Source organism: Scyliorhinus canicula, chromosome 6, assembly GCF_902713615.1.
Source record: "Scyliorhinus canicula chromosome 6, sScyCan1.1, whole genome shotgun sequence".
Lineage (NCBI taxonomy): Eukaryota > Metazoa > Chordata > Chondrichthyes > Carcharhiniformes > Scyliorhinidae > Scyliorhinus > Scyliorhinus canicula.
This window is the reverse complement of record NC_052151.1, coordinates 26,881,390-26,906,432: the sequence shown is the minus strand read 5'-3', so window position 1 is coordinate 26,906,432 and position 25,043 is coordinate 26,881,390. Positions and strand designations below refer to the sequence as shown.

General features: G+C 45.8%; 1 protein-coding gene across 4 annotated transcripts in view; it reads right to left on the bottom strand.

The window, feature by feature from the left end:
• babam2 (BRISC and BRCA1 A complex member 2) overlaps positions 1-25,043 on the bottom strand; it is a 318,522-nt gene that overhangs the window by 11,877 nt on the left and 281,602 nt on the right. For 3 of the 4 annotated variants that reach the window (XM_038799057.1, XM_038799060.1, XM_038799058.1), the window contains 2 exons: positions 23,682-23,764; positions 295-448 (listed from right to left, as the gene is read on the bottom strand). In XM_038799057.1, the coding sequence (XP_038654985.1) occupies positions 295-448; positions 23,682-23,764 (237 nt within the window). Of the gene's footprint in view, positions 1-290; positions 449-23,681; positions 23,765-25,043 lie in introns of those variants that run through there. The other variant, XM_038799059.1, reaches the window with a different exon arrangement.

Sequence of the window (25,043 nt, the reverse complement as noted above, 5' to 3'; positions counted from 1 at the left end):
TTAGCCTTCACAAACACACACTAAAGATATTGCATTGCAGCTGGGTGCATAATTGGGTACACATTATAGATTTGCCCACCTGCTTGCTCTCTCTAAAAGTTTATCTTTGTAGAAAATGGTTAATGTTCTTCCATTGTTTAAGAGGGGAAATTGACTGGAATTTTATAACAATAATCAATGCTCAAAACAGGGGGATTGGGAAAGAAAATTTCGCATATTGTCTTCAATTCATAGCAAAAGGGATTTATTTGGCAACAATAAATCTAAACTCTGTTGATCTCTCAAGGCACTTACTTTGCTCTTTTAGCCATCTCATTGCCATCCCAACGCGGACTGTATGGGTAAGATTTTTGTATCTGTTGATAGAGTTGTCCACTGTTGGTAAAATGGTACACTGACTGGAACGTCAAGGTGGGTTGATCCCGTGGAAAATATAAGGGCAAGTCGACTGCAACCGAAAAGAAAAAAGAATATTTGCAAATGAGGGTAGAGGGGAAAACATGTTACTCATACTGAAACAGGCATATAGAAATAAGGACCGAGTCATTCCTGCTCTGGTTGTGTCAAAGAATGGTGGATGAGTCATCTCGCCAAGATAAGAATCAAGGAGAGTAATCTGTGCTTATTTTTTCTTTGCTTGGGCAAGCTTGCCAGATCCATTCAGTTTGCTTTCAATAATTTATTCAATGTGAATTCCATTTTTAAAATGTATTTAACACTAAGCCAAATATGCCTTTTATGTTAAACATGCTGAAGAGAAAATTAATAAACAATCCTATTCTACACCAGACTGTTAACTGGGTACATTTTTACTGATAGCTATATTTTCTTTCTTTGTTCTGTGCTTCTAGCTAATTGTGCATCAAAGAAAAAGGCTTTAATATGTATGCACTTCTATTTTTTTTAAATGTTAAGAGGCGGGTGACACTGGCATCCATAACTTTCCCAAGATTGCGGTCTTGAATCTATGGTGCTCACAATGGTGTTAGGTTGTGAATTCCAGGATATTGATCCAGCAATATCTTTGAACAAAGGGAAAGCATGTCACAGTCTTGTTGAAAGGTGAATGCCAAGCATTCCTTTATGTACAGCATAAACTGTTAAAATCAAATCTACACTGCAATCTTATTTATGTTTTTGCTGTTAATACTTTTCCTTGCTCAGGTTTCTAATCACCAGGACAGTGTGGAAGGAGCCAGAAGCAACTGCACTACAGTGAAAAACTCTATTTGGCAAAGCAGTTAACAAGACTGCATATCGCACCACTTGGGTCTTGATCTGAACTGTAACTGATAGCACAAAACCTTCTTCTGTTTGACATCTGTAAGAATTTAAGCAAAATATTTCAACAAGTTTATTTTGTCAGACCTACAAGGACTAATATGTACTCATGGTTTCTGTCTTATGTACACTATACAGCAGAGAAACAGGCCATTGAGCCCACTTGGCCTGTGCTGGTAAATCATTTTTTCATCCTAAATCCTTTAGTGGTGAAGCACCCTTTTGAACTACTGCAATTAGTTAGGTGTAGGTTACCCCAGTGCTGTTAAGGACGTCCAAGATTTTGACCCAGCAACAGTTAAGGAATGATGAAATATTTCAAGTCAAGATAGTGTGTGAAGTGGGGGGAAACTTGAGAGTGGTAGCATTCCCACATGCTTGCTGCCCTTGTCCTTTTAGCTGGTCAAGGATGTGGCTTTGGGAGGTGATAAAGTGATAAGGCCTGCTGACACTTGTATAAGGTGCCAAGATGTATACCCAAGTTAGCAGTTGACGCTAGAGGAGGTGGGGAAAAATCTGATAGAAAAGTGGAGAAGAAAAATACACCTTTTCAATTACTGTATAATTATCAGTAAATAATTATGAAACTGCCTACTGAGTCACAAATTGCCACTAAGCTGTCCATCGTTTCAGAATATCTGAGATGTCAATTGGAGATAAATAAGAATGGGGGCTTTACTAACAAAGGAAATGGTGGCATTGGAGGCATTTCAGAGGAGGTTCAACAGATTGGTTCTGGGGATGTCAGGGTTGACGTATAGAACATAGAACAGTACAGCACAGAACAGGCCCTTCGGCCCTCGATGTTGTGCCGAGCATTGTCCGAAACCAAGATCAAGCTATCCCACACCCTATCATTCTGGTGTGCTCCATGTGCCTATCTAATAACCGCTTGAAAGTTCCTAAAGTGTCCGACTCCACTATCACAGCAGGCAGTCCATTCCACACCCTAACCACTCTCTGAGTAAAGAACCTACCTCGGACATCCCTCCTCCCACCCTGAACCTTACAGCTATGCCCCCTTGTAACAGCTACATCCGCCCGAGGAAATAGTCTCTGAACGTCCACTCTATCATCTTATAAACCTCTAATAAGTCGCCTCTCATCCTCCTCCGCTCCAAAGAGAAAAGCCCTAGCTCCCTCAACCTTTCCTCATAAGACCTATCCTGCTAACCAGGCAGCATTCTGGTAAATCTCCTTTGCACCCTTTCCAATGCTTCCACATCCTTCCTATAATGAGGTGACCAGAACTGCACACAATACTCCAAATGTGGTCTCACCAGGGTCATGTATAGTTGCAGCATAACCCCACGGCTCTTAAACTCAAGCCCCCTGTTAATAAACGTTAACACATGAGGAGAGATTAAAACAGTTTGGGCTTATACTCTCTAGAGTTTCGAAGGATGAGATGGGATCTGATCGAATTAAAAACAGAAAATGCAGTAAGTACTCAGCAAGTCAGGCGGCATCTATGGAGAGAAACAGAGTTAACGTTTCAGGTCGGTGACCCTTCATTCAACAGTTCAGATGAAGGGTCATCAACCTTGCGTTTTATGCAATGTTCAATTCGTTAAACCATTAATATTTGATACTGACACTGAAGCCTGGCATTACATGTTCTCCAAAAGTGATATCCCTTACACTGGTGAGTACAAGTCACAAAGAAACAATGCCATTCTTAAAAAACATAGTTTTCCCTCTTCGCTAAAAGGGAGAGCAATCTTCTCCCGGCTCTGCATCAATACTGCTCCATACGTAATAACGTATAGAAAACCATTTCTCCTCCTTTCCTTGTGGAAGGCAAATCCTTTCCTCCATTCAGCATTCACCAAGACAACAGTGTTAAGGCTGGATAAGAGTGTGTAGAATTTGGGACATAATCCATGGGCCAGCCATTTCTGTTTGGTTAATGTTGCCCACCAGTATTTATGGGTAAATGATATAGCAATATTGGTTAAAGAGCAGATATGTGGTTAAATACAAATATTTAGAAATTTCTGTCTTTGTTGTACTGCTCTGCTGTTAGCTTCACAAAAACAGCATTTTGCTATCTAACTCACTATTGATTGACATGATGTTGCTGTATTTGCATGATAGATACAAATCCACCACAGATATTTAGGTTAATAATAAGTACCCTTTTAATTACACTGTAATTGTTATTTATTTCAATCAATCTCTTTGTCACTTTGAGCCTCCAAGTGTGGAGGCTCAGTCCTTCAAGTTTTGAATTTATAATAACAATCTTTAATATCATCTATTATTGCCACAATTAGTCTTACATTAACACTGCAATGAAGTTACTGTGAAAATCCCCTAGTCGCCACATTCCGGCACTTGTTCGGGTACACAGAGGGAGAATTCAGAATGTCCAATTCACCTAACAGCATGTCTTTCGGGACTTGTGGGAGGAAACCGGAGCATCTGGAGGAAACCCACGCATGCACGGGGAGAACGTGCAGACTTTGCACAGACAGTGACCCAAGTGGAAATCGAATCCGGGATCCTGGCACAACTTTGTGGGCAAACATTTCTTGAACTGAAGGGTGCAGAGGCAAGTCTAGCTAAGGCAGATATTGTTAAGTGCCCTGCCACAGGAAAATCTGGTCCAATGTCTCAGAAACTGGGAGCTGCATGCAGAATTTGGGTTATGAATTCATGTTACATCACTTGATTAGGATGTTAGTGCCCCAGCAGATGTACTTCAGAACTAGCTGCATATTTGATCGAAAACCTGGTCAGTTGCATTCAGAAGATATTCATCTTTATCAGTGGGGTAGTTATATTGGTGAAATTTGAACTCAATAAAAATCTGGAATTAAAAGTCTAATGATGACCATGAAACCATTGCCGATAGTCGTAAAACCCATTTGGTTCACTAAAGTCTTTGAGGGAAGGAAGTCTGCCATCCTAACCGGTGCGGGCCGACATGTGACTCCAGGCCCACACAGCAATGAGGTTGACTTTCAACTGCCCCCCCCCCCCCCCCCCCCCCCCCCCCCCCCCCCCACTGATATGGACTAGCAAGCAAGTCGGTTCAAGGGCAATTAGGGATGGGCAACAAATGCTGGCCCAGCCAGTGACACCCAAATCTCAAGTATGAATAAAAAAGGATCTTCAAAGACATCTTGTGCTGAAGTAAACTATATTGGTCTTATAAGGCACTCTTGGGGTATTTACGAGTCTCAAAACAATATTCCATATTTCCTCCTCACCAAATATTATATATTAGTAATTTTTTCCATATCCAATCCTGCAACAGAAGGTTTCCTTGATAATTCAAATTTGTTTCTCATAGCCAGTAGTGGCTGGCCAAACATCTACAATTATATTTTCTTCAGAAATGGTAGTTTCTTGTTTCAAGCCATAGTTTAGATAAACTTGTAGTCTCAATTGATGCATTTACAGAATTTTATGTTTTATTAACTTCAATGAACCTTTGCTTTAAGTGCAAAATCCATGTGTCAACGATTGTGCCACCCCTCTCATTCTGAGACTAAGTGTGGAGCATGTCCCGTTGACCAGAATGGCAGGGTCCCTTACTCTCCATGAAGACCAGCTCAGCATGGAGGTGGAGAGCAGGAACCGGTCTACCCGGCACAGTGGCGAACAACACAGAATCATGAAGCAGTAAATCTTCAAAGACACCTGGTGTTGAAATAAACTATATTGGTCTTACAAGGCACCCTTGGGGTATTTGCGAGTCTCAAAATAATATTTCATATTTCGTCCCCACCAAATATTATATATTAGTAACTTTTTCTATATCCAATCCTGCAACAGAAGGTTTCCTTGATAGTATCTCTCCAGTTTAAGATCTGTAAAAATGCTAACATGTTTCATTTAATTACAAAGGCAGTGACAGGGGATTTCATACCCGTGTAACTTCACCAAAGACAACATTTACACCAGGTGAAGGAGCCAGTTACAGCTTAAGTGCTGCAGGGTAATTCTTTGCTGTAATTAAATTGTCTAGTATATTACTGTTTGTCCCAATCATTTGTTCTCAATGTTATCAATGTCTGTCAATGCTGTCTGCAACCCATTTAATGTCACCATACCTCAGTTTGCAGAAGGGATTAAAGGAGCATTATCAGTTCGGCAAAAACAATTTAAACTCAATGCAGTTAAATACCAGGAAACACAAATTAAAATTTTGAAGGTGAGAAGAAAGGAATTTTAGCAAAACATTTCATGCAAATAATGATTGTTTTGTATAATAGGGAATGAAACGTTGGGGGGGGGGGGGCGCGGTTTTCACTGCCCCCCGCCGTTCGTTGTTGGCAATTCAAACGGAACTCCCAAAATGGCATTTATGCTGGCGGCATTTCCCATCGTGATAGTCCCAGTGCCCTGGCAATGATGTCATGAGGTTCCTGCCATGAAAGGTCGGGAACCAATCATACATTTACAAGTCATTAGCCGGCATCTCTGTTGTATCATCCCCTCAGGAATTGTCACGGGTTTACAACAGCGTTTGGCAAATAGGGACATGCAAACAGAACTCATTGGGGGCGCACAGGTAAGTACAGTCCCCTGGTAGTGCACATGCACAGAAACAGCACCCTGATCTGTCAGGGGCCGAGGTTGCTGGCAGGGCGGGTTCAGTCAGCATGATGTCTCTTCCATTTTTTTTCAAAGTGTTTGAGAATTTCGGGGCAAAGGCCGGCAAGACAGCTGGTGGGCTGCGGTCTATTATTTCCACCTGAGACAACACTTAGAAAATAAATTGTAAAATTCCACCCATTGTTTGCATTTCTGCAGAATGAATGACAGACACTGTAAGAAGTCAAGACATGGTGAAAAGGTGTGAGGCTGAGGTTAAAAAGCAGCCAATATTTCCTCAGAGAACTTGGAGGGTTTGAAGTATCCTGAGGTGGGGGAGGAATTGGAGGTGGCAATGGAGTTGGAAGAGATCCTCAGGGCCTTGGGAAAGGTGCAGACAGGAAGGGTCCAGGGCCAGTTGTGTTCCCGGTAGAATTCGATAAGACGTTCGCGGATCAGCAAGCCACATTGGTGCTGGGGATGTTTAAACATAGAGAATGGGTGAAGGAGTAGGCTGTTCGGCCCTTCGAGCCTGCATCACCATTCAATACAATCATGGCTGATCATGCAAATTCAGTAGTCCACTCCTGCTTTCTCGCCATATCCCTTGATCCCTTTAGCCACAAGTGCTACGTCTAGCTCCCTCTTAATAATAATAATCTTAAGTAGGCTTGCAGTAACAATGCAATAAAGTTACTGTGAAAAGCCCCTAGTCGCCACAATTCGGCGCCTGTTTGGGTTCACAGAGGGAGAATTCAGAATGTCCAATTAACCTAACTTGCACGTCTTTCGGGACTTATGAGAGGAAACCGGAGCACCCGGTGGAAGCCCACACAGACACGGGGAGAACATGCAGACTCTGCACAGTGACTAAAACCGGAATGGAACCTCGGACCCTGGCAATGTGAAGCAACAGTGCTAAAAAATGTGCTACCGTGCCACCCATGAATATACCCAATGAACTAGACAGCTCTCTACGGTAGAGAATTCCACAAATTCACAACTCTCTGAGAGAAGAAGTTCTTCCTCACACCAGTCCTGAATGGCTGTGACCCCTAGTTTTAGACGTTCCCAACATCAGGAACATTCTCCCTGCATCTAGCCTGTCTAGTCCCATCAGGATTTTGTATGTTTCTATGAGATCGCCTCTCATTCTTCTAAACTCCAATGAGTACAAGCCCAGTCGATCCAGTCTTTCTCCATATGTCAGTCCTGCCATCCCGGGAATTAGTCTGGTGAACCTTCGCTGGACGCCCTCAATGTCCTTCCTCAAACTGCACACAATACTCAAGGTGTGGCTTCACCAAGGCCCTGCAGAACTGCAGCAAGACATCCCTACTCCTGTACTCAAATCCTCTCACTGTGTTGGCCAGCAGACCTCACCGTCTGCTGTATCTGCATGCCAACCTTCAGCGAGTGTTCCACCATGGCACCCAGGTCTCGTTGCACTTCCCTTTTTCCTAAACTGCCACCATTCAAAAAGAAAAAGGAGGCTTTTGTACGGTCTAGAAGCATGGGGACAGTCAAAACCTTGAGGAGTATAAAGAAAGTAGGAAGGTACTTAAGCGGGAAATTAGGAGGGGTCATGAAAAGTCCTTGGCAAGTAGGATTAAGGTGAATCCCAAAGCTTTTTGTTCATCTGTAAAAAGCAAGAGGGGGGCCAGGAAACAAATTGGACCATTTAAGGACAGTGGGGGGAATCTATGTGGAAATGGGCGAGGTACTAAATGAGTACTTTGCATCAGTGTTCACCAAAGAAAAGGACTTTGTGGAAGATAATTTTTGGGTGTGTGCACAGTCTGGGTCATGTTTACATCGAAAAGGAGGAGGTATTGGGTCTTTTAAAAGATATTAAGGTAGATACGTCTCCTGGGCCCGATGGAATTACCCCAGAATACTGAGGGAAGCAAGGGAGGAAATTGCTGGAGCCTTGACTGACATCTTTGTAACCTCACTGACTGGAGAATAGCTAATGTGGTACAGCAGTTTAAGAAAGGTAGCAGGGATAATCCTAGAAACTATAGGGCGGTGAGCCTCACGTCGGTAATAGGCAAATTATTGGAAAGAATTCTCAGGGGCAGGATTTATACCCATTTGGAAAGAAATGGATTCATTAGCAATAAACAGCTTGGTTTTGTGAAGGGGAGGTCGTGCCTCACTAATTTGATCGAGTTTTTTGAGGAGGTGACAAAGATGATTGATGTTATTTACATGGACCTCTGTAAAGCCTTTGACAAGGTGCCTTATGGCAGACTGGTACGCAAGATGAGATCACACAGGATCAGAGGTGAGATGGTAAGATGGATACAGAACTGGCTCGGTCACAGAAAGCAATGGGTAGCAATAGAAGGGTGTTTTTATGAATGGAAAGTTGTGACTAGTGGTGTTCCACAGGGATCTTTTTCTGGGGCCTCTGTTTTCATCAGAATGATGGAGGTTGAGGGGTGACCTGATAGAGGTCTACAAGGTTATGAGAGGCATGGATAGAGTGGATGGGCAGGCACTCTTTCCCAGAGTGGAGGGGTCAGTTACCAGCGGAAATAGGTTCAAGGTCTGTTGGGCAAAGGTTCGAGGAGATGTTCGAGGCAGGTTTTCTTTTTCACACAGAGAGTGGTGAGTGCCTGGAACGCATTGTCAGTGGAGGTTGTGGAAGCAGATACATTAACGGCTTTCAAAAGGCATCTTGACAAACACATGGATAGGATGGGTATAGAGGGATGTGGCACAAGGAAATACTGAGGGTTTTGGCCAAGGTTGGTATCATGACCGCTACAGGCTTGGAGGGCCGAAGGGCCTGTTCCTGTGCTGTATTGTTCTTCAATAATCTGTCTTCCTGTTTTTGCCAAAGTGGATAACCTCACATTTACCCACATTATATTAAATTTGCCAAGTATTTGCCCACTCAGCCAGCTTGTTTGCATCCTCCTCACAGCACACACTGCCACCCAGTTTTGTGTTGTCTGCAAATTTGGAGATGTCGCATGCAATTCCTTCATCCAAATCATTAATTGATATTGTGAACAGCTGGGGTCCAGAACTGAACGCTGCAGTCACTGCCTGCCACTCTGAAAACATCTCCTTGGCACAGGGTTGACTTCCTGAGATGCTGGGACAGGTGTTCATCTCCCTCCTTCTGAAGAAGGATAAGGACCCCACAGAGTATGGGTCATACCACACAATTCCTCTGCTCAATGTGGATGTGAAATGTTTGGTCAAAGTCTTGGTGTTGAAGTTGGAACCCTGCCTCCCAGAGGTAGTGAGGGAAGATATGACGGGATTTGGGAAGGGCAGAAATCTATCGGCTAATGTCAGGCGCTTGGTTATTTAACATGGTTCTCACACCGGCTTTGGGGCCAGACATGGAAATGATGATGTCTTTGGATGCAGAAAAAGTGTTTGATAGGGTTTAATGGAGCTGCCTGTTCACAGTTTGGGATCGGCCCTGGGTTTGTGTGAAGGGTTAGGAGGTTACATGAAATGCTGTCTGCGAGCGTGAGAATGAATACAATGAGTTGTTTAGATTGTACAGGAAGACGAGGCAGCAATGTCCTATGTCCCCTCTTTGGTTCGTGTTGACGATTGAACCGTTGGCAATTGCCTTGAGGGCCTTCGATAAGTGGGGAGAGATTGTGAGGGCAGGCATTTTCAGGTGCGGGATTTTGTTCAGCGGGCATTTCTGACAGGCATTATGGTCTACCTTCCTGGAAAGGATGCTTTATTGAGCGAGATGGAGTTTGATTCATCTAAAGGTAGTGTTTAGGGCGCGCCTCACTAGGGCTAGGGTGAGTCGATTTTTTGAAGGGGTTGAGGATAAGTGTAAGCGGTGCTCGAGAGAGCCTGCTCATCACACACACATGTTCTGGTCCTGCCCGAAGCTGGTAGGTTTTTGGAGGTCATTGTTTCACCACCATACCGACTATCCTGAATGTGAACCTAGAGCCATACTCATAAGTAGCTGTATTTGAGGTGCAGGACCAACCGGAGCTGAGGATGAGGGTGGGGTGGACGCTCTGGCATTTGCCTCATTGCTGGCCTGGTGGTGGATTTTGCTGATTTGGAGGCAGGCAGCACCACCTCGCGTCACAGCATGGCTGGGTGATTTGATGGAGTGCTTGAACCATGAGAAGGTCAAGTTTACGGTGAAGGGATCGATCCATGGGTTCTATCATAGATGGCAGCCGGTCATACTGTATTGCACTTTAAGGATCTGGGCACTGTTACCTATCGGTAGGGGGTATGGTTCTTTTGATTTTATATTGTTATTATATGTGTTACTGTGATTGGTATAAAATGTTAAACGTTTAATAAAAATACATTTTTAAAAAGTTCTCTCTACATAGAAAGTCTCACTTTTTTGGTTGGCATATAATTTTTTCATGAAAGGAGGCTAATCTTTCTCGGAAAAGCTTTGTGTATTTAGTTGCACACCACAAACATTTTCAAGTCTATCAAAAATAATCCATGAGCAATTTGCCCCTCTCTAGGAGCAGTGATTGTTCATTACATAGCAGTCTATGTACCAGCATATATATTTGCCGTAAAAACCGTGCCAGACTAATTTCACTGGATGAATGGGGGAGGAGTCTGTATCAGTATCAGACAGATGGATCTCTCTCTGAAAGTGTGCTCTAGCTGATCTAGATCATCATGGAAAACAACTGAAAAGTAACCACTCCAGATTACCCAGCTAAAGCAACTGAAAATGCTTCTGAAAAGAAGCAAAGGTGAACTCATAATTTATCATTTGACTTATATTCTTTGAATTACTGACATCAAAAGAATAAACTATAATAGGAAGCAAAATCGTCAAACTAACAGAATGTGGTATGATTTTAAACAAATTAAACTAGTGAAGGACTTAGTGAAAACTGTTTTGGATGTCACAGACATTAAATGGTCTGCTGCCATCATCGATTGTTACTAAGTAAAAAAAATCAACAAAAATAATGAAACTCCATTAAATGACAAAGAGTTATCCAGACTCGAAACATTAGCTCGATTCTCTCTCCACAGATGCTGTCGGACTTGTTGAGATTGCCCAGCATTTTCTGTTTTAGCTCCAGATATAGTGGCTGGTTTAGCACAGGGCTAAATTGCTGGCTTTGAAAGCAGACCAAGGCAGACCAGCAGCACGGTTCAATTCCCGTACCGGCCTCCCCGAACAGGCGCCGGGATGTGGCGACTTGGGGCTTTTCACAGTAACTTCATTGAAGCCTACTCGTGACAATAAGCGATTTTCATTTCGTTCAGATTCCAGCACCCACAATAATTCGCTTTTACCTTCCTACCATAACTTCAGACATCGGCAGTCCCTTGCGCTTCCTAATCTAACTTATTTTTAAAATTCAGTTTCATATCATGATTAGTGACGAATCAACTAACGGAAAATGTGGAAGCCAGAAACTTACCAGATACTCTCTCTAAATATAGGTGGAATAAATGGAATCACTTAACATAGATGTGAGTGTAAAAGAATTTCTACTTTTTAAAAATTACGTCACAATTTTAAGCTTTTTCTTCTTTTTTTACTGTTTCTAAATGATTTGGTTACAAAAAAAGTGAAGACATTTTAAAACTGTAAAATAATGCAAAGCAATTTTGCTCTCAACCACAAGTGCAAATTCAGAGTACTGTTAAATCTACAGCAAGAAATTGTGTGGAAACTGGCAGAAACCTCTCTAGTAAATGTCCCTTCAAGTACTGCAGTACAAGGTGCCCTGCCAACAGTTTGTTCAGATTAAACTAAAAGAAAGTTTACAGGGAAATGCTAAGCAACATAAATAAATATTTGATCTGATGCACTACATTAAAGGCAAACACACGGAGTAGTCCTCTAACCTAAGTTAACTTTCATGTCACCACACAGTAACAAACTATCAAGTCAATCATTCCCATTTTCAGAATACCTATTTGTAGGAGAGATTATTAGCAGCTTACTGTCACCCACTCAGAGCCATAACGGCATAGAATGCCATTCAGCCCATTGAGTCCAAGTGTAGACTGCAACCTCAGTGCCATATTTGACTGATTGAGCTTCCAACCATATATCTGCTCCATCACTAGAATCACTTAGTTCCACCTCTGTAACATTGCCCATGTCTCAGATCATCTGCTCCTTAAACCCTTAATTTGTTACCTTTGTCTTTGTTACCTCTAAGCTTGACTAGTCCAGAGAATTATTTCCTGGTCTCGCTCCATAAGACTGAAGTTATCCAAAACCCTGTTCTGCATGTCCTAACTTACAATATGGGCTTGATTCAACTAATTGAGAACAAAGCCCCAAAGCAAGTTTAGCTGAATGTTTCCCAGCACTCGCAGTGCGACTCGGTATGTGTAAGGGACCTCAGCTGGGAATGCACATCATCTCATTTTGTACACTGGGGAGCTACTGAGATTGCTACTCCATTTAAAAGGGCTATGAAGCAAACCCTGATCCCCCTAGCCAGAACGCAGTATGGGAGGGTCCCCGGCCCCCCCCTCTCAATACCCATACAGGGCATCCCAGGCCCAATCGCGCGCACAAAAAAATGGCAGCTTGGCACCTTGGCAGTGCCAAACTGGCACCACAGCAGTGCCCATGCCAACTGGAAGTGCCACCTGGGAACCATGGCAGTATCAGGCTGGCACTGCCAGGGTGCTAGGTTGCACCAGCAGCACCAGGACACCAACCTGCCCAAAGGGCCTTCAGCTGGGGGCCACCGATCCCCTGGGAGACCCCCACAAGTCCAGTTCCGTCTGGTCCCCGTTTGTGGAGACCAGTGCTGAATGGCACTCGCCAAGGTCTCTGAGGCGAAGATGATGAATCACAAAGCATCAGGTACCTCAGGAATCTGCACAATAGAGTGAGGCTAGCTGTCTCGCTCTAATATGCAGTTTACCAAAAAGTGATCACGCCAGAATGGGCGGGATTTACATCACACCGTCTTGCGAGATCGCATTGCATCTCATGAGGCGTTAATAGCTGGATAGATCCCGGAAACAGGGTCTCTCGGTTTTTCTTGGTCACGCTGCGGCGAGCTGCTCTTTGGGAGCAGCATGGTGATTGGTTTGCGCCCCTTGTCCTATTCACCATCATCCTGTATTTGCATACCTACACAGACTTCCAGTTAAGCAATGCTTCGATTTAAAGATTCTAATTCTGGTTTTGAAATCTCTGCGTGGCCAGGACCTTTCGCATCTCTGTAAACTCCACCTCCCACAACTTCCCTAGATATTTATGTTTTACTACGTTTGATTTTTCAGCATCCATTATTTTAATCTTTCCACCACTGCAAGCTTTACCTTCAGCTGCAAAGCCTCTGAGCTCTGAAATTCTCTCCCTGAACTTCTACCTGTCTTTTCTCCTCCTTAAAACCTACCTCTTTGGCTGTAATCTACCAGAATATCTCATTATGTGAAAGCTGACCCCACACCTGAAAATTATGTCAATAGGCAGCAAGGAAAACGAGGCGGCCAAGGATTTTTTTGACAATGGACAGCTGGCAGAAATTTTCTGGATATTACTGGAGAGTTAAGAGTGGACTGACCAAGGGCAGTTGCACATGGCTGGACAATGATTAAGATAACGTTTCTATTATTTAAAGCCAGCATGGGTCAAATGGGGGTACTGCTGCACAGTCACAGAGAATGTACTTTAGTATGGTCTTTCCAATGATATTAGAGGGGTAGAAACCCGGATTGTAAGTTGATCATATATCTAAAAAGTAAGAAAACCTGCTAGCACTTTGGAGAGGAAAGCAAGATTGGAGATGAGCAGTTGTTTGTACGGCGAGAGGTAGTATTTGAGGAAAATAATTTTGCATAAAGGAGATAATTAAGATGAACAGCAGAGTCAGGGAAGTGGGGAGAGAGCGAGGGCTGCATTTTTGCAGAGTCAAACTAACTTTAGGGACCTTTAAATTTCGTGGGCATGAACCAGTTGTGGAAGTCCCACCCCTATTCCAACCAGTCCTACTTTTGCAGGCATTGGGTAGGGGGTGGGGCATAAATCACACCGGTGGGAAACCTGAACTCAGCAGTTCCATTAGAATTTACTGGTCAAACAAACCCCATTATCACAGTTCCAAGAACCTGGGGTGGGATTCTCCGACCCCCCCTGCCGGGTCGGAGAATCACCAGGGGTCGGCGTGAATCCCACCCCCGCCGTCCTTCAAATTCTCCCGCCCCCCAAAAATTGCCCCATCGTGAGTCGCGCCACCCGCCTCGGAGAATGGCTGGGACCAGCACGACTCAATGGGCCCCAGGGCTCCACGAATTCTCAGGCCCACGATGGGGCGAAGTCCTGCCTGTTCTTTGGCAGTCCCGCCGGTGTAAATTAGAGTAGGTCCCTTACCGGTGGGCGGCCTCCGGGGTTCTTAGGATGGCGCAGAGGGATCTGGCCCCGTGAGCTGCCCCCACGATGGCCTGGCCCGCGATCTGCGGGCGGGCCTGTGCCGTGGGGGCACTCTATCCTTCCGCACTGGAGGTTGTGGTCCTCTGCCATTCCCAGTGCGGAAGCGAAGCCCTCTGCGCATGCGCGGAGATGCCGCCAGCACACGCTGGCGCTCCCGCACATGCTCTAACTCGTGTTGGCTGGCGGAGGTCCTTCGGATTCCGCGCCTTTGGGGCGGCCCGACGCCGGAGTGGTTCACGCCACTCTGTCCCGCCGGGTAGGGGAGAATCCCGCCCCTTAAATTGCAATGTGGAAATCACAAATTCGTGGAGTAGAGGTAAACGGACTTTATCCTTCAAAACATTTAAGTGTCATGAGGCTTGATTTTCGTGGCATTGTGGAGAATCTGGGGACCTTTAAAAATGGTGGACAGGACCCAGATCTGCAAGTTCTGTCTCCAATCCAGCACATACCATTTTCACAGGCATAATCATAGAATTCCAACAGTACAGAAGGAGATTTGGCCCATCAAATCTGCATCAACCCTCTGAAAGAGCACACTCCTAGGCCCAATACCCCACCCTATCCCCGTAACTCCACCTAACATGGACATTAAGGGTCAATTTAGCATGGCTAATCCAGCTAACTTGCACATTTTTGGACTGTGGGAGGACATTGCAGCACCAGGAGGAAAACTCACTCAGACAGGGGGAGAAAGTGCAAATTCCACACAGTCACCCAAGGCCGGAATTGAACCCGTACCCTGGCACTGAGAGGCAACAGCGCTAATCACTGTGCCACAGTGATAGGGGAAAGGGGAGGAGTGGGAAGTGTACAGGCATGAATTGGCAGTGCCATTTAAATTCGGTGCACAGTACAAGCTGATCAGATTTTCACTCCAGGGACAGCATCAACCTACAGTGTACATTTCATGACTACATGTAGGAGACATAAATCCTTGTGTAGGGTGTGACGGGTATAGAGCAGACAAGCTGCCAAGTTATTAAAATTCTTTCCCTTTAAATTTTGGAAATAAAGTCCCTGCCTTTGCCTCAGAGTGGAAAAATAGTTTGAGTGGTATCAATAGATGTTTGTTTACATAAACCTGAGCTGCTGCCTCAGAAGCCTTGGTGAGTTCCTGCAGTGGGGCATCTTGTAGTTGATACACACTGCTGCCAATGTTAATTGGTGGCGGAGGGAGTGAATGTTTGTAGAAGGGATGACAATCAAGTGATGCCTTGACCTGTATGGTGCCGAACTCATTCAAACAAGTGGAGACCATTTTGCCTCACTCCTGACTTGTATCTTGTAGATGGTGGACTAGCTCTGGGGTAGTCAGGAGCTAGATTCCCAGCCACTAACCTGTCCTTGTAGCCACAAAACTCAGATGGCTAGTCCAGATTAATTTCTGGTCTATGGCAACCCATTGTGTTGGAGGTGGGTGGAGAGACATGAGATGGCATAGAGATAATGAGGGGCATCGGGGGGAGCACCATGCATTGGCATGCAAGGTATGAAGGGCAGTTGGGGAAAATGGGGAGCATGGTTTGGTATGAGTTACCATGGATAGGGTATGGGAAGTTCATTAGGGGGTGAGATGATGTGAAGGGTTAGGGCTAGAGGGCCTAATATTTAACAACACAACTGGAACAAAGTCCAAGATAACTGAGGCAGGCCTTCTAACCAGGCTGCCTTGTTACTCAGCAGCCCCTTTGATCACCTCCGGATTTTTGCTACTGAGGCAAATAGCTTAAGTCAGGAAATTTGCAGGCTTAGCAAACCTGATTTAAAGGACACTTTTATCCTTAATTTTTGCTCCAAGGAAATGAGCTGGGATAGTGTAGGGCCTGCTGCCCCCAAAGCAGATTGTAGACTGCCACAAGCTGGTGAGTGTCTAAGCAGGCTGGTTAGAAGGCTGGCCCCAGTTCTCTGGAGCGTCAGCCCAGTTATATAAACGGCTGTTGGGCCCTCTAACCCTCATATCCCTCATATCCCCACCTATCCCTATACCACCTCATGTCTCCTATACCACTATTTGGGGCCTCACGGTAGCATGGTGGTTAGCATCAATGCTTCACAGCTCCAGGGTCCCAGGTTCGATTCCCGGCTGGGTCACTGTCTGTGTGGAGTCTGCACGTCCTCCCCGTGTGTGCGTGGGTTTCCTCCGGGTGCTCCGGTTTCCTCCCACAGTCCAAAGATGTGCGGGTTAGGTGGATTGGCCATGCTAAATTGCCCGTAGTGTAAGGTTAATGGGGGGATTGTTGGGTTACGGGTATACGGGTTACGTGGGTTTAAGTAGGGTGATCATTGCTCGGCACAACATCGAGGGCCGAAGGGCCTGTTCTGTGCTGTACTGTTCTATGTTCTATGTTCTCCCATGCCCCCTCTACAGCCACTATTCATTATGGATAGGCCTCAGGGGCCATGAAAAGAAATTAAACTTTTAATAGTCTAGTGAAGCTCTCACTTATACATACTTGATGTTAATATACTCATTTAAAACTTTAATACCCCCTCAAGTGTTTCATCTGTTCTTAAAATTAAATAAAGTTTTACCTTACCAGCCACATCAAAGATGGCGAATTGTTTAATCTGACAGCTTCAGCCGGTTTTTTCATGTGTAAAGGGCTAAGGATTTCAAAAATAAACTTCAGATCATGGCCTGGATTTTCATCTTAGAGTTGGATAACTCGAGCAGGGAAATTTTCCAGCTTGGTGTGGCCACTTCAGGAAAAGGTGCCTCAAAGGCATGAATTTGGCTTCAGGGTGGTGGTAGTGGGCGGAGCGGGGGGCAGGTGAGAGAGGAGTACGGTATACCACCTCCAGAAGTAGACTGGAGGAACCCACTGGGGCTAAGTGCCCAGCAGGCTGGTTAAAAGGCCAACTTCACTTTGCCAGAAAGGAGGTACAGAGCTTCCCAGTAGATCCGGCTTCCACATTGCTGGAGGAGGTGCTGCGACAGGGAGACTGGAGAAGGGGGTAGTATTGGCGGTTTACGGGGCTATTTTGGAGGAGGAGAAGGCGCCGCTGGGAGGGATCAAGGCCAAGTGGGAGGAAGAGTTGGGAGAGGGTATGGAGGAGGGGTTCTGGTGTGAGGTGCTCCGGAGAGTGAATGCCTCCATCGCGTGTGCAAGGTTAGGGCTGATACAACTGAAGGTGGTGTATAGAGCGCACCTTACAAGGACGAGGATGAGCCGGCTCTTTGAGGGGGTAGAAGATGTGAGTGAATACTGGGGGGGGGGGGACGCAAACCACGTGCATATGTTTTGGTCCTGTCTAAAGTTGGAGGATTGCTGGAAGGAGGTGTTTAGGGTAATCTCTGAAGTGGTGCACGTGAAACTGAACCCGGACCCTTGGGAGGCCATATTCGGGGTGTCGAACCAGCTGGGGTTGGAAATGGGCGCACAGGCAGATGTTGTAGCCTTCGCCTCGTAGATCGCCTGAAGGCGGATCCTGTTAGGGTGGAGATCAACCTCTCCACCCTGTGCCCCGGCATGGCGGGGGGACCTGCTGGAAATTTTAACGCTTGAAAAGGTCAAATTTGAGCTGAGGGGAAGGATGGAGGGCGTTCTACAATTTATGGCATTATTCATTACGCACTTTTGAGAATTGGATTACATCGAACATTAGGGAGGTTGGGGGCTGGGAGGGTTGTGGGGAGGGGGACTGTCTGTGTTAATGGTGACTCTGGGTGATTCCTGATTCCTTTTTGTCATTTGTTTATGTTAACATGCGGGCCAATGTCTGGTGTTTGGTGGGAGGATTGGATCGTTGTTATTGATATGGGGATTGACATTATATTCGTTATGATTATTGTTTATTGTTGGGTGTAAATCTGGGAGAAAATGTTAAAAAGGAGGAGAATAAAAAATATTTTTTTAAAAAGACCAGCTATGTATGTCCTGGACTTTGTCCCAGTTGCGTTGTTAAATATTGGCCCTACTGGCCCTCATCCCTGTTCACCTCGTCCCCACTCTCCATGCCCCATCCATGGTAACTCATGCCAACCCATGTTCCGCACCCACCCTCAATGCCCCTCATACTCTCCATGTCCAACATATTCCACTCAACCCACTACCAAAGGATCCTCATACCCTCCATGCCAATACATGACCCTCCGCCACCTCCAACAGCCTCTTATAGCCCCAATGTTAACTTAGTGCCAATGCATGCCCACTCCCCACTCATCTTCATGAGATTGAGTCTCTACTTAATGAAAAGCATGAGAGTAGGAAGGAGCAATATCAAAGGGAGAAATTTCAAGTTGGCTGTTAAACAATGAGGAATTAAAGAAGAAATGCTTGATTGAAGAGATAGGGCCAAAAGAAGACAGAGGAGTGTAGAGGTGTGAAGTTTCCATAAGAGCCCTAGGGTTTGGCTGAGGCATGATGAGAAGTATCGCAAGGCAGGGAGGCTTTGATAAGGGAGAAGATGCAATCACTTATGAGCAAGGCTCGAAATTCTGAAGGGAAATGTGATGGAAAAGAAAATTGAGTGGAGTGTAAGACACTACTGATTCGCCAAGACAATAGGGGCTGGTTTAGCTCATTCAGCTAAATCGCTGGCTTTTAAAGCAGGCCAGCAGCACGGTTCGATTTCCGTACCAGCCTCCCCGGACAGGCGCCGGAATGTGGCGACTAGGGGCTTTTCACAGTAACTTCATTGAAGCCTACTAGTGACAATAAGCGATTTTCATTTCACAAAGTAAATCCCTTATATATCTTAAAGGTCAAAGCAGAAACATGGTTTACATCTTCATAAAATTAGAGAATCTGCATAATAAATTAACACACAATACTTGCTAAAAACATGCTATTCATATGGCTCTAAAAGATAGTTTTACATAATTAACAGATTAAAGGACCAATTGAACAGGGGTGTGTTTATGGAGTAGGATTTGTTTCAGCATAAAGCATATGAAATTTGTCTGCAGAGTTTGATGATTTTGAAAGTGGTTGATATTGATGGTGAATATTAAAATTGCAACTGCTGTATAAATCTTGAAAAGTTACCTTCCTCGTGATGTAAATTAAATCAGTTTTGCTGAATCAAAATGGTAGCTTTCAGAATGTTTCATACCTAGAATGATGTTGTTTAAATTCATTTCTGTCCTCAGGTTATCAAGATTTTTGGGTGTGTACGGATTCCTAAACTAGAAACCTATTAGGAAATTCTCCAGTCCCACCCTAGTTTATCAGGTTCAAGGTAGTTTGCTGACAACATACTTTGCTAACAGGCAAACAGATCAAAACACAATTTAGAAGTGCATTAAGTCACATTTCACAGTTTGGATAAGAAACCTAAAATAGCAACACAGGTTGTGCAAAATAAACACAATTTTGAAATTAAGCAGCATCAGAGAATTATACAAGGAATTGGATGGTTTCAAGATACATAGAGTTGGGATGACTCAGGAGCCCTTTAAAAATGGCAGGCAGGGATTCCAGGATTCTCAACCTCATTCCTGAACTGTCTGATTTTCGGGGCTGCCTTTAAAGGATGCGGGCTGATTCCTGTCGGCACTCTTGACCCAGCTGGATGCATTGCAGAAATAGGTGTGCCCTACTGCTCTGCAATTTTCATGGAGGCGAGGCTAGGTTTTTAAAGAGTTGTGGTTCATGACCTCTCGGGAGACACAAACGCCTTGTAAAAAGTGAGTTCCAGAGGTCCTCCTCATGCCCCAATGCCAAGGCATTGATAGCCCAAAACCTGATAGCCCCTTCTGCCCCGTATGCTTGGCTGAGAGTCCAAACATCTATTCTATTACTCTTGTTGAAAAAGTTGCACCCCAGAGAAAACATTGCTTGATTGACAGCTCCTGGTCGGGTTGTCATGCTGGCTGGGTGGGCTAGTGGGGGGGTGGTCAGGTGGTTGGCATTTAAAAGGAGCACAGTGGGGGGGGGGGTGGTCAGGGAAGAGGATGAGGGTTGCTGACAAAGGTGTGGTCGTGGTGCCGCAGTTCGAAAGGGAGCGATGATGTGGACATCCAAGGGTGGGCCTAGAGGGTCATGTGACACGGGCTGAGGGCTGGCCCAAAAACGGATATGGTTGATCGGCAGGAGAGGGGGCCGGAGAGTTCCTCAACCAAGCTGGTCACTTGGAATGTGAGGGGGCTGAATAGGCCCGTCAAATGGCCATGTGAGTCTGCGCACATGAGGAGTCTGAAGGCAGACGTGGCTTTTTTACAGGCGAAGCATTTAAAGATAGGGGACCAGACAAAGTTAGGGAAAGGATGGGGAGGGCAGGTGTGGAACATAGTGGCAGATTCGGGGGGGGGGGGGGCGGGGGGGGAGGTTTGTGATGGTGCACAAGAAGCTGGAGGGGGGGTGATGGTTTTGGTCAATGTTTATGCCCCAAACTGGGACAATGTGCAGTTTATGAGATGGGTGTTGGGGAGGGGGGTGGATTTCAACACAGTTATTGAGCCAAGCTTGGACCTGTCGAGGCCAAGGTTAGGGAAGGTGTCAGCGAAGGAACTGAAGGGGTTTATGGAATGGATTGGAGGGAGTAGGCACCCATGGATGTTTGGGAGGCCGAGGCGAAGGAGTTTTTGTATTTTTCCCATGTGCATCGGGTGTACTCCCGGGTTGACTTTTTTGTGGTGGACAAGACATTGTTGGCGGGGGTGGTCGACTCGGAGTATTCAGCGATTGTGGTTTCAGACCACGCGCCCCACTGGGTGGATTCGCGAGTAAATCGGGGTGGGAGGGCAGTATCCACAGTGGAGGTTGGATACGAAGTTGCTGGTGGATGAGGTGGTGTGCGAGCAGGTGAGAGCTGCCATCTAGAGGTTTGCGGAGCTCAATGATACAGGAGAAGGTCACGGCTGTCACACTGTGTGAGGCACTCAAGGCGGTGGTTGGGGGGGGGGGGGTGGGTGGGGGCAGGAAAGTGTTTATTTCAATTATTTGGGCATACAGGGAAAAGGCGGAACGAGATGCGATGGTATGGTTTCTGGAAGATATTCTGAGGATGCACAGGAGGCCCCGGAGGCTGGGTTGCTGAGGGAGAGGCAGAGGCTCCAGATGGAGTTTGAGCTGGTGTCCACGGAGAAGGCGGTAGGGCAGTTGTGGAGGGCCAGGGGGTAATGTACGAATACGAAGAGAAGGTGAGCAGGATTCTGGCCCACCAACTTAGGAAACAGGAGGTGGCGAGGGAGATGGAACGGGAAGGGTGGTGCTGGGCCCGGTGGGGGTGAATGGGGTGTTTGAGGAGTTTCATAGGATGACGACGCGGCGGGGCCGTGGCGATTCCTGGATGGGTTGGCGTTTCCTAGGGTGAGTTGGTGCAGGGAGTGGGAGCCCCATTGGGTTGAGGAAGGTGATGGAGAGTATGAGGGTGATGCAGGTCGAGAAGGCTCCGGATGGGTTCCAAGTGGTGTTTTATAAAAAGTTTGGGTGAGTGACATGCTGGAATTCCTGGTTGGAAAAGTTTAAGTTCATCTTGAGAGAGTCGGTAGATGGGGTCGCCTAGAGGTGGAAGCCGTTCATTGACCTCTTTAAGAGGGTTGGAGGGGGGGGGGGGGGGGGGGGAGAGAAACACAAAATGGGAACCGCGCCAGGTGCCAAACCGTTTGCGATGCCTATTTCCATACAATTAACGGGAGCCATCCCATATCCAACAGCCTTCCTTGATGCAGCGGCCTCCCCAGCAAGTGATCACGCTGGCCCCTTTGGCTGCTGTGGGGACCCAGAGAGGTGAGTAGCCAACCCTGCTCACAGACAATGAGCCCGGAGACAGTGGGCCTGCTGCCCCTGTATTCGGAGGGGGTCGGCTACCGGGAGGGTGCAGCCCCTATTGGTGGGGGGACTGCCATGGGGAGGTTTGGGGTATCGGTGCTATCAAGCGGGGGTCCTCCATTACAACCCTTGGATCGTGTGACCCGTTCCAGGGGCAATCATAGCCCCTGCCTGGTTCAGTGACTCTAAACGGTGAAACCTCAATGTTGACATACATTGACCACATCAAAGAGAGGCAAGTGTCGTGCAACCACACGCTTGAGTAATTGGGGGGTCCCTATTACAGGGGTCGCTGGAGGGGGTAATTCTATTACAGGGGTCACAGGGATTGGGGGGGAAGGAACCTCCCTATTGCACGGATCCCTATTATAAGGGTCCTTGGGAAGGCTGGGGGGGGGGGGAACCCAGGTGTGCTGCACGGTGCGGGAGGGGGGGCCCGCGGGACATCGCTCTCGAGCCTTCTGCTCAAAATGGCGGCCCAATAGCAGATTCCCTCTTAGCCCACACAACGCATAAATTTGCATGGCAAGCAACACTGAATTGCTTGCCAGTTTGCACTCCCAGGGAGGATCATAAACCGTGGGATTCACCTCCTGTGGGAGAACGCAGTCTCCCAAATGGAGAATACAGCCCAATGTGTTTGAGTCTAATATGACACCTCAAACTGGGTCAAACTTGTATTGGACTTGAAATATTAATGGGATCGGAGGGGAGAGGGGCGCAATAATATAGTGCCCTATAAAACCCAGCCCAATTTGTCACGAAGACCTTCCATCACAACTGGGAAAAGTTACAAATGTAATAGCTTCTGAGAATGGGGTGATGGGAAAAGGGACAGAAAGATCTGTGATAAGGTGTAAGGCAGGAGGGTTAGAATTAAAAAAATAATTTTACATAGTAGGAAGAAATTTAACTGTTCACTGAAATGTTATGATTGGGTTAAGTACTTTTGTTTTAGAGCACAAAAGTACTGCGGTTGCTGGAAATTTAAAATAAAGAGAAAATACTGAACAGGCGTTGCAGTATCATTCAATTAGGCACTTTGCAACCTTCTGGACTCAATTTGTGTTGAGTTCGACAATTTCAGACTGCAATCTTTTCCCCCATTTTTCTTTCCTTTTCTTTGCATGTTTTGCTTTTTCTCTTAATTTTGCTTTTGCACAGCAGCACACCTGCTTTGGCGTATCTTTTGTTTCTTTGCTTCTTTTATTTTCCCATCACCATTCCCTTTGACTCTTTAAGGCTGTCATTTAATATCTCCTGTCCTCCACCCTGTCACAGATCCTCCTTTTGTCCCTTTTCCCACCTACCCATTGCTCACAACCTACCACATCTTTTCCCAGTTGCGATGAAATGTAATCAACCTAAAACATCAGGCTGGATTGTGTGGGGTGCCATATTCTTTGCCCCAACACTGACTAAAAAGGTCAGGAGGAAACTCGTCCACCAATAAGCCGAGGGCCCCACAGCCATTTTATGTTGGAAGCAGCATTAACTGCCTAAGGTTGAGACTTCCGCCTTCGAGAGCTGCCGGCCAATCTGATTACATCATTGTGTGTGTGCACCTACACCACATGGACTACAGTTCAAGGCAGCAGCTCACCACCACTTCTCAAGGGCGCTTAGGGATGAACAATAAATGCTGGCCTAGTCAGCAATGCCCACATCCCATCAAAGAAAAAAAATATGGAATTCTTTCTCACAAACTGTATAAAATGTAAGTTTTCTATATAAAAAATACTTACTATGAACTAAAAAACAGAAGTCCTTCCACATTAGTAATAACGTAAGTTTGGTGAATCCTTCAGCATCATACTCCACAACTCCTCTGGAAAGGAAAAGGAAAATTAGTACCATTGAATCAAAGCAATATAAAGGGTGCAAAACAGGTTTACAAGGATAACATCAGGACACTAGGAAAGAATGGGGAAGACGGAGGCCTGACCTAATAAATTACTTTAAAATTACGAAAGAATTTGGCAGGTAGACTCAGGGGTCAGGATGTTTAGACCCTATTAAGAAGCCAGGAAGGAAGAGAGGCAGGCATGCTGATTTTCCTGCCCAATCTCTCCCTGGGCTAGGGATGGGGTGGAGGTTGGAGAGGGAAGGCTTGTAGGCTTTTGGGGATACCTGCCCGTAGCCAACTGAGCTAATTAAAGATGCATTGAGGCCTGTTGTTGGAAGCTGACTGGAATTTAGAAGTTGACATCCAGATCTTCACAGATGATGTGGAACAGCACAGCTGCCTGGAGTTGGCCCCCATATAGCAGGCTGGAGAAACAGAGATACTGAAAGACTCTGGGGTTAGCCCTCCGGCCAATAATTAGCTAATTCGGGGAAACTTAAATCACAGATGACTATTTCCCACACTGAACTGTTACTGGGTCCTTAAAGCCACAGGAAAATGCTGTGTGTTTCCACTTATGGGCAAGAACAAAACTAGAGACTATCAATAAGGGCAGCACGGTAGCATTGTGGATAGCACAATGGCTTCACAGCTCCAGGGTCCCAGGTTCGATTCCGACTTGGGTCACTGTCTGTGCGGAGTCTGCACATCCTCCCCGTGTCTGCGTGGGTTTCCTCCGGGTGCTCCGGCTTCCTCCCACAGTCCAAAGATGTGCAGGTTAGGTGGATTGGCCGTGCTAAATTGCCCTTAGTGTCCAAAATTGCCCTCAGTGTTGGGTGGGGTTACTGGGTTATTGGGATAGGGGTAGGTGTTGACCTTGGGTAGGGTGCTCTTTCCAAGAGCCGGTGCAGACACGATGGGCCGAATGGCCTCCTTCTGCACTGTAAATTCTATAATATAAGACAGTTAAAAAACAAACAAACAGGGAATTCAGAATAAATGTATATATATTATATATCTTTATATAGAAAGTGACAAGAATGTGAACTCACTGCCACAGGGAGTAGTTGTGACAAATAGTTTGATACATTTAAGGGAAAGCTAGATAAGCATGTGAGGGAGAAGAGAGCATTATGCTGACAGAATTAGATGAGGAAGGATGGGAGTACACTGACATATATGACATATAATGGTTTTGCTAAATGGGTTGTTTCTGTGTAGCATAGTCTACGCAATTCTTGAATAATCATAGCACATAATA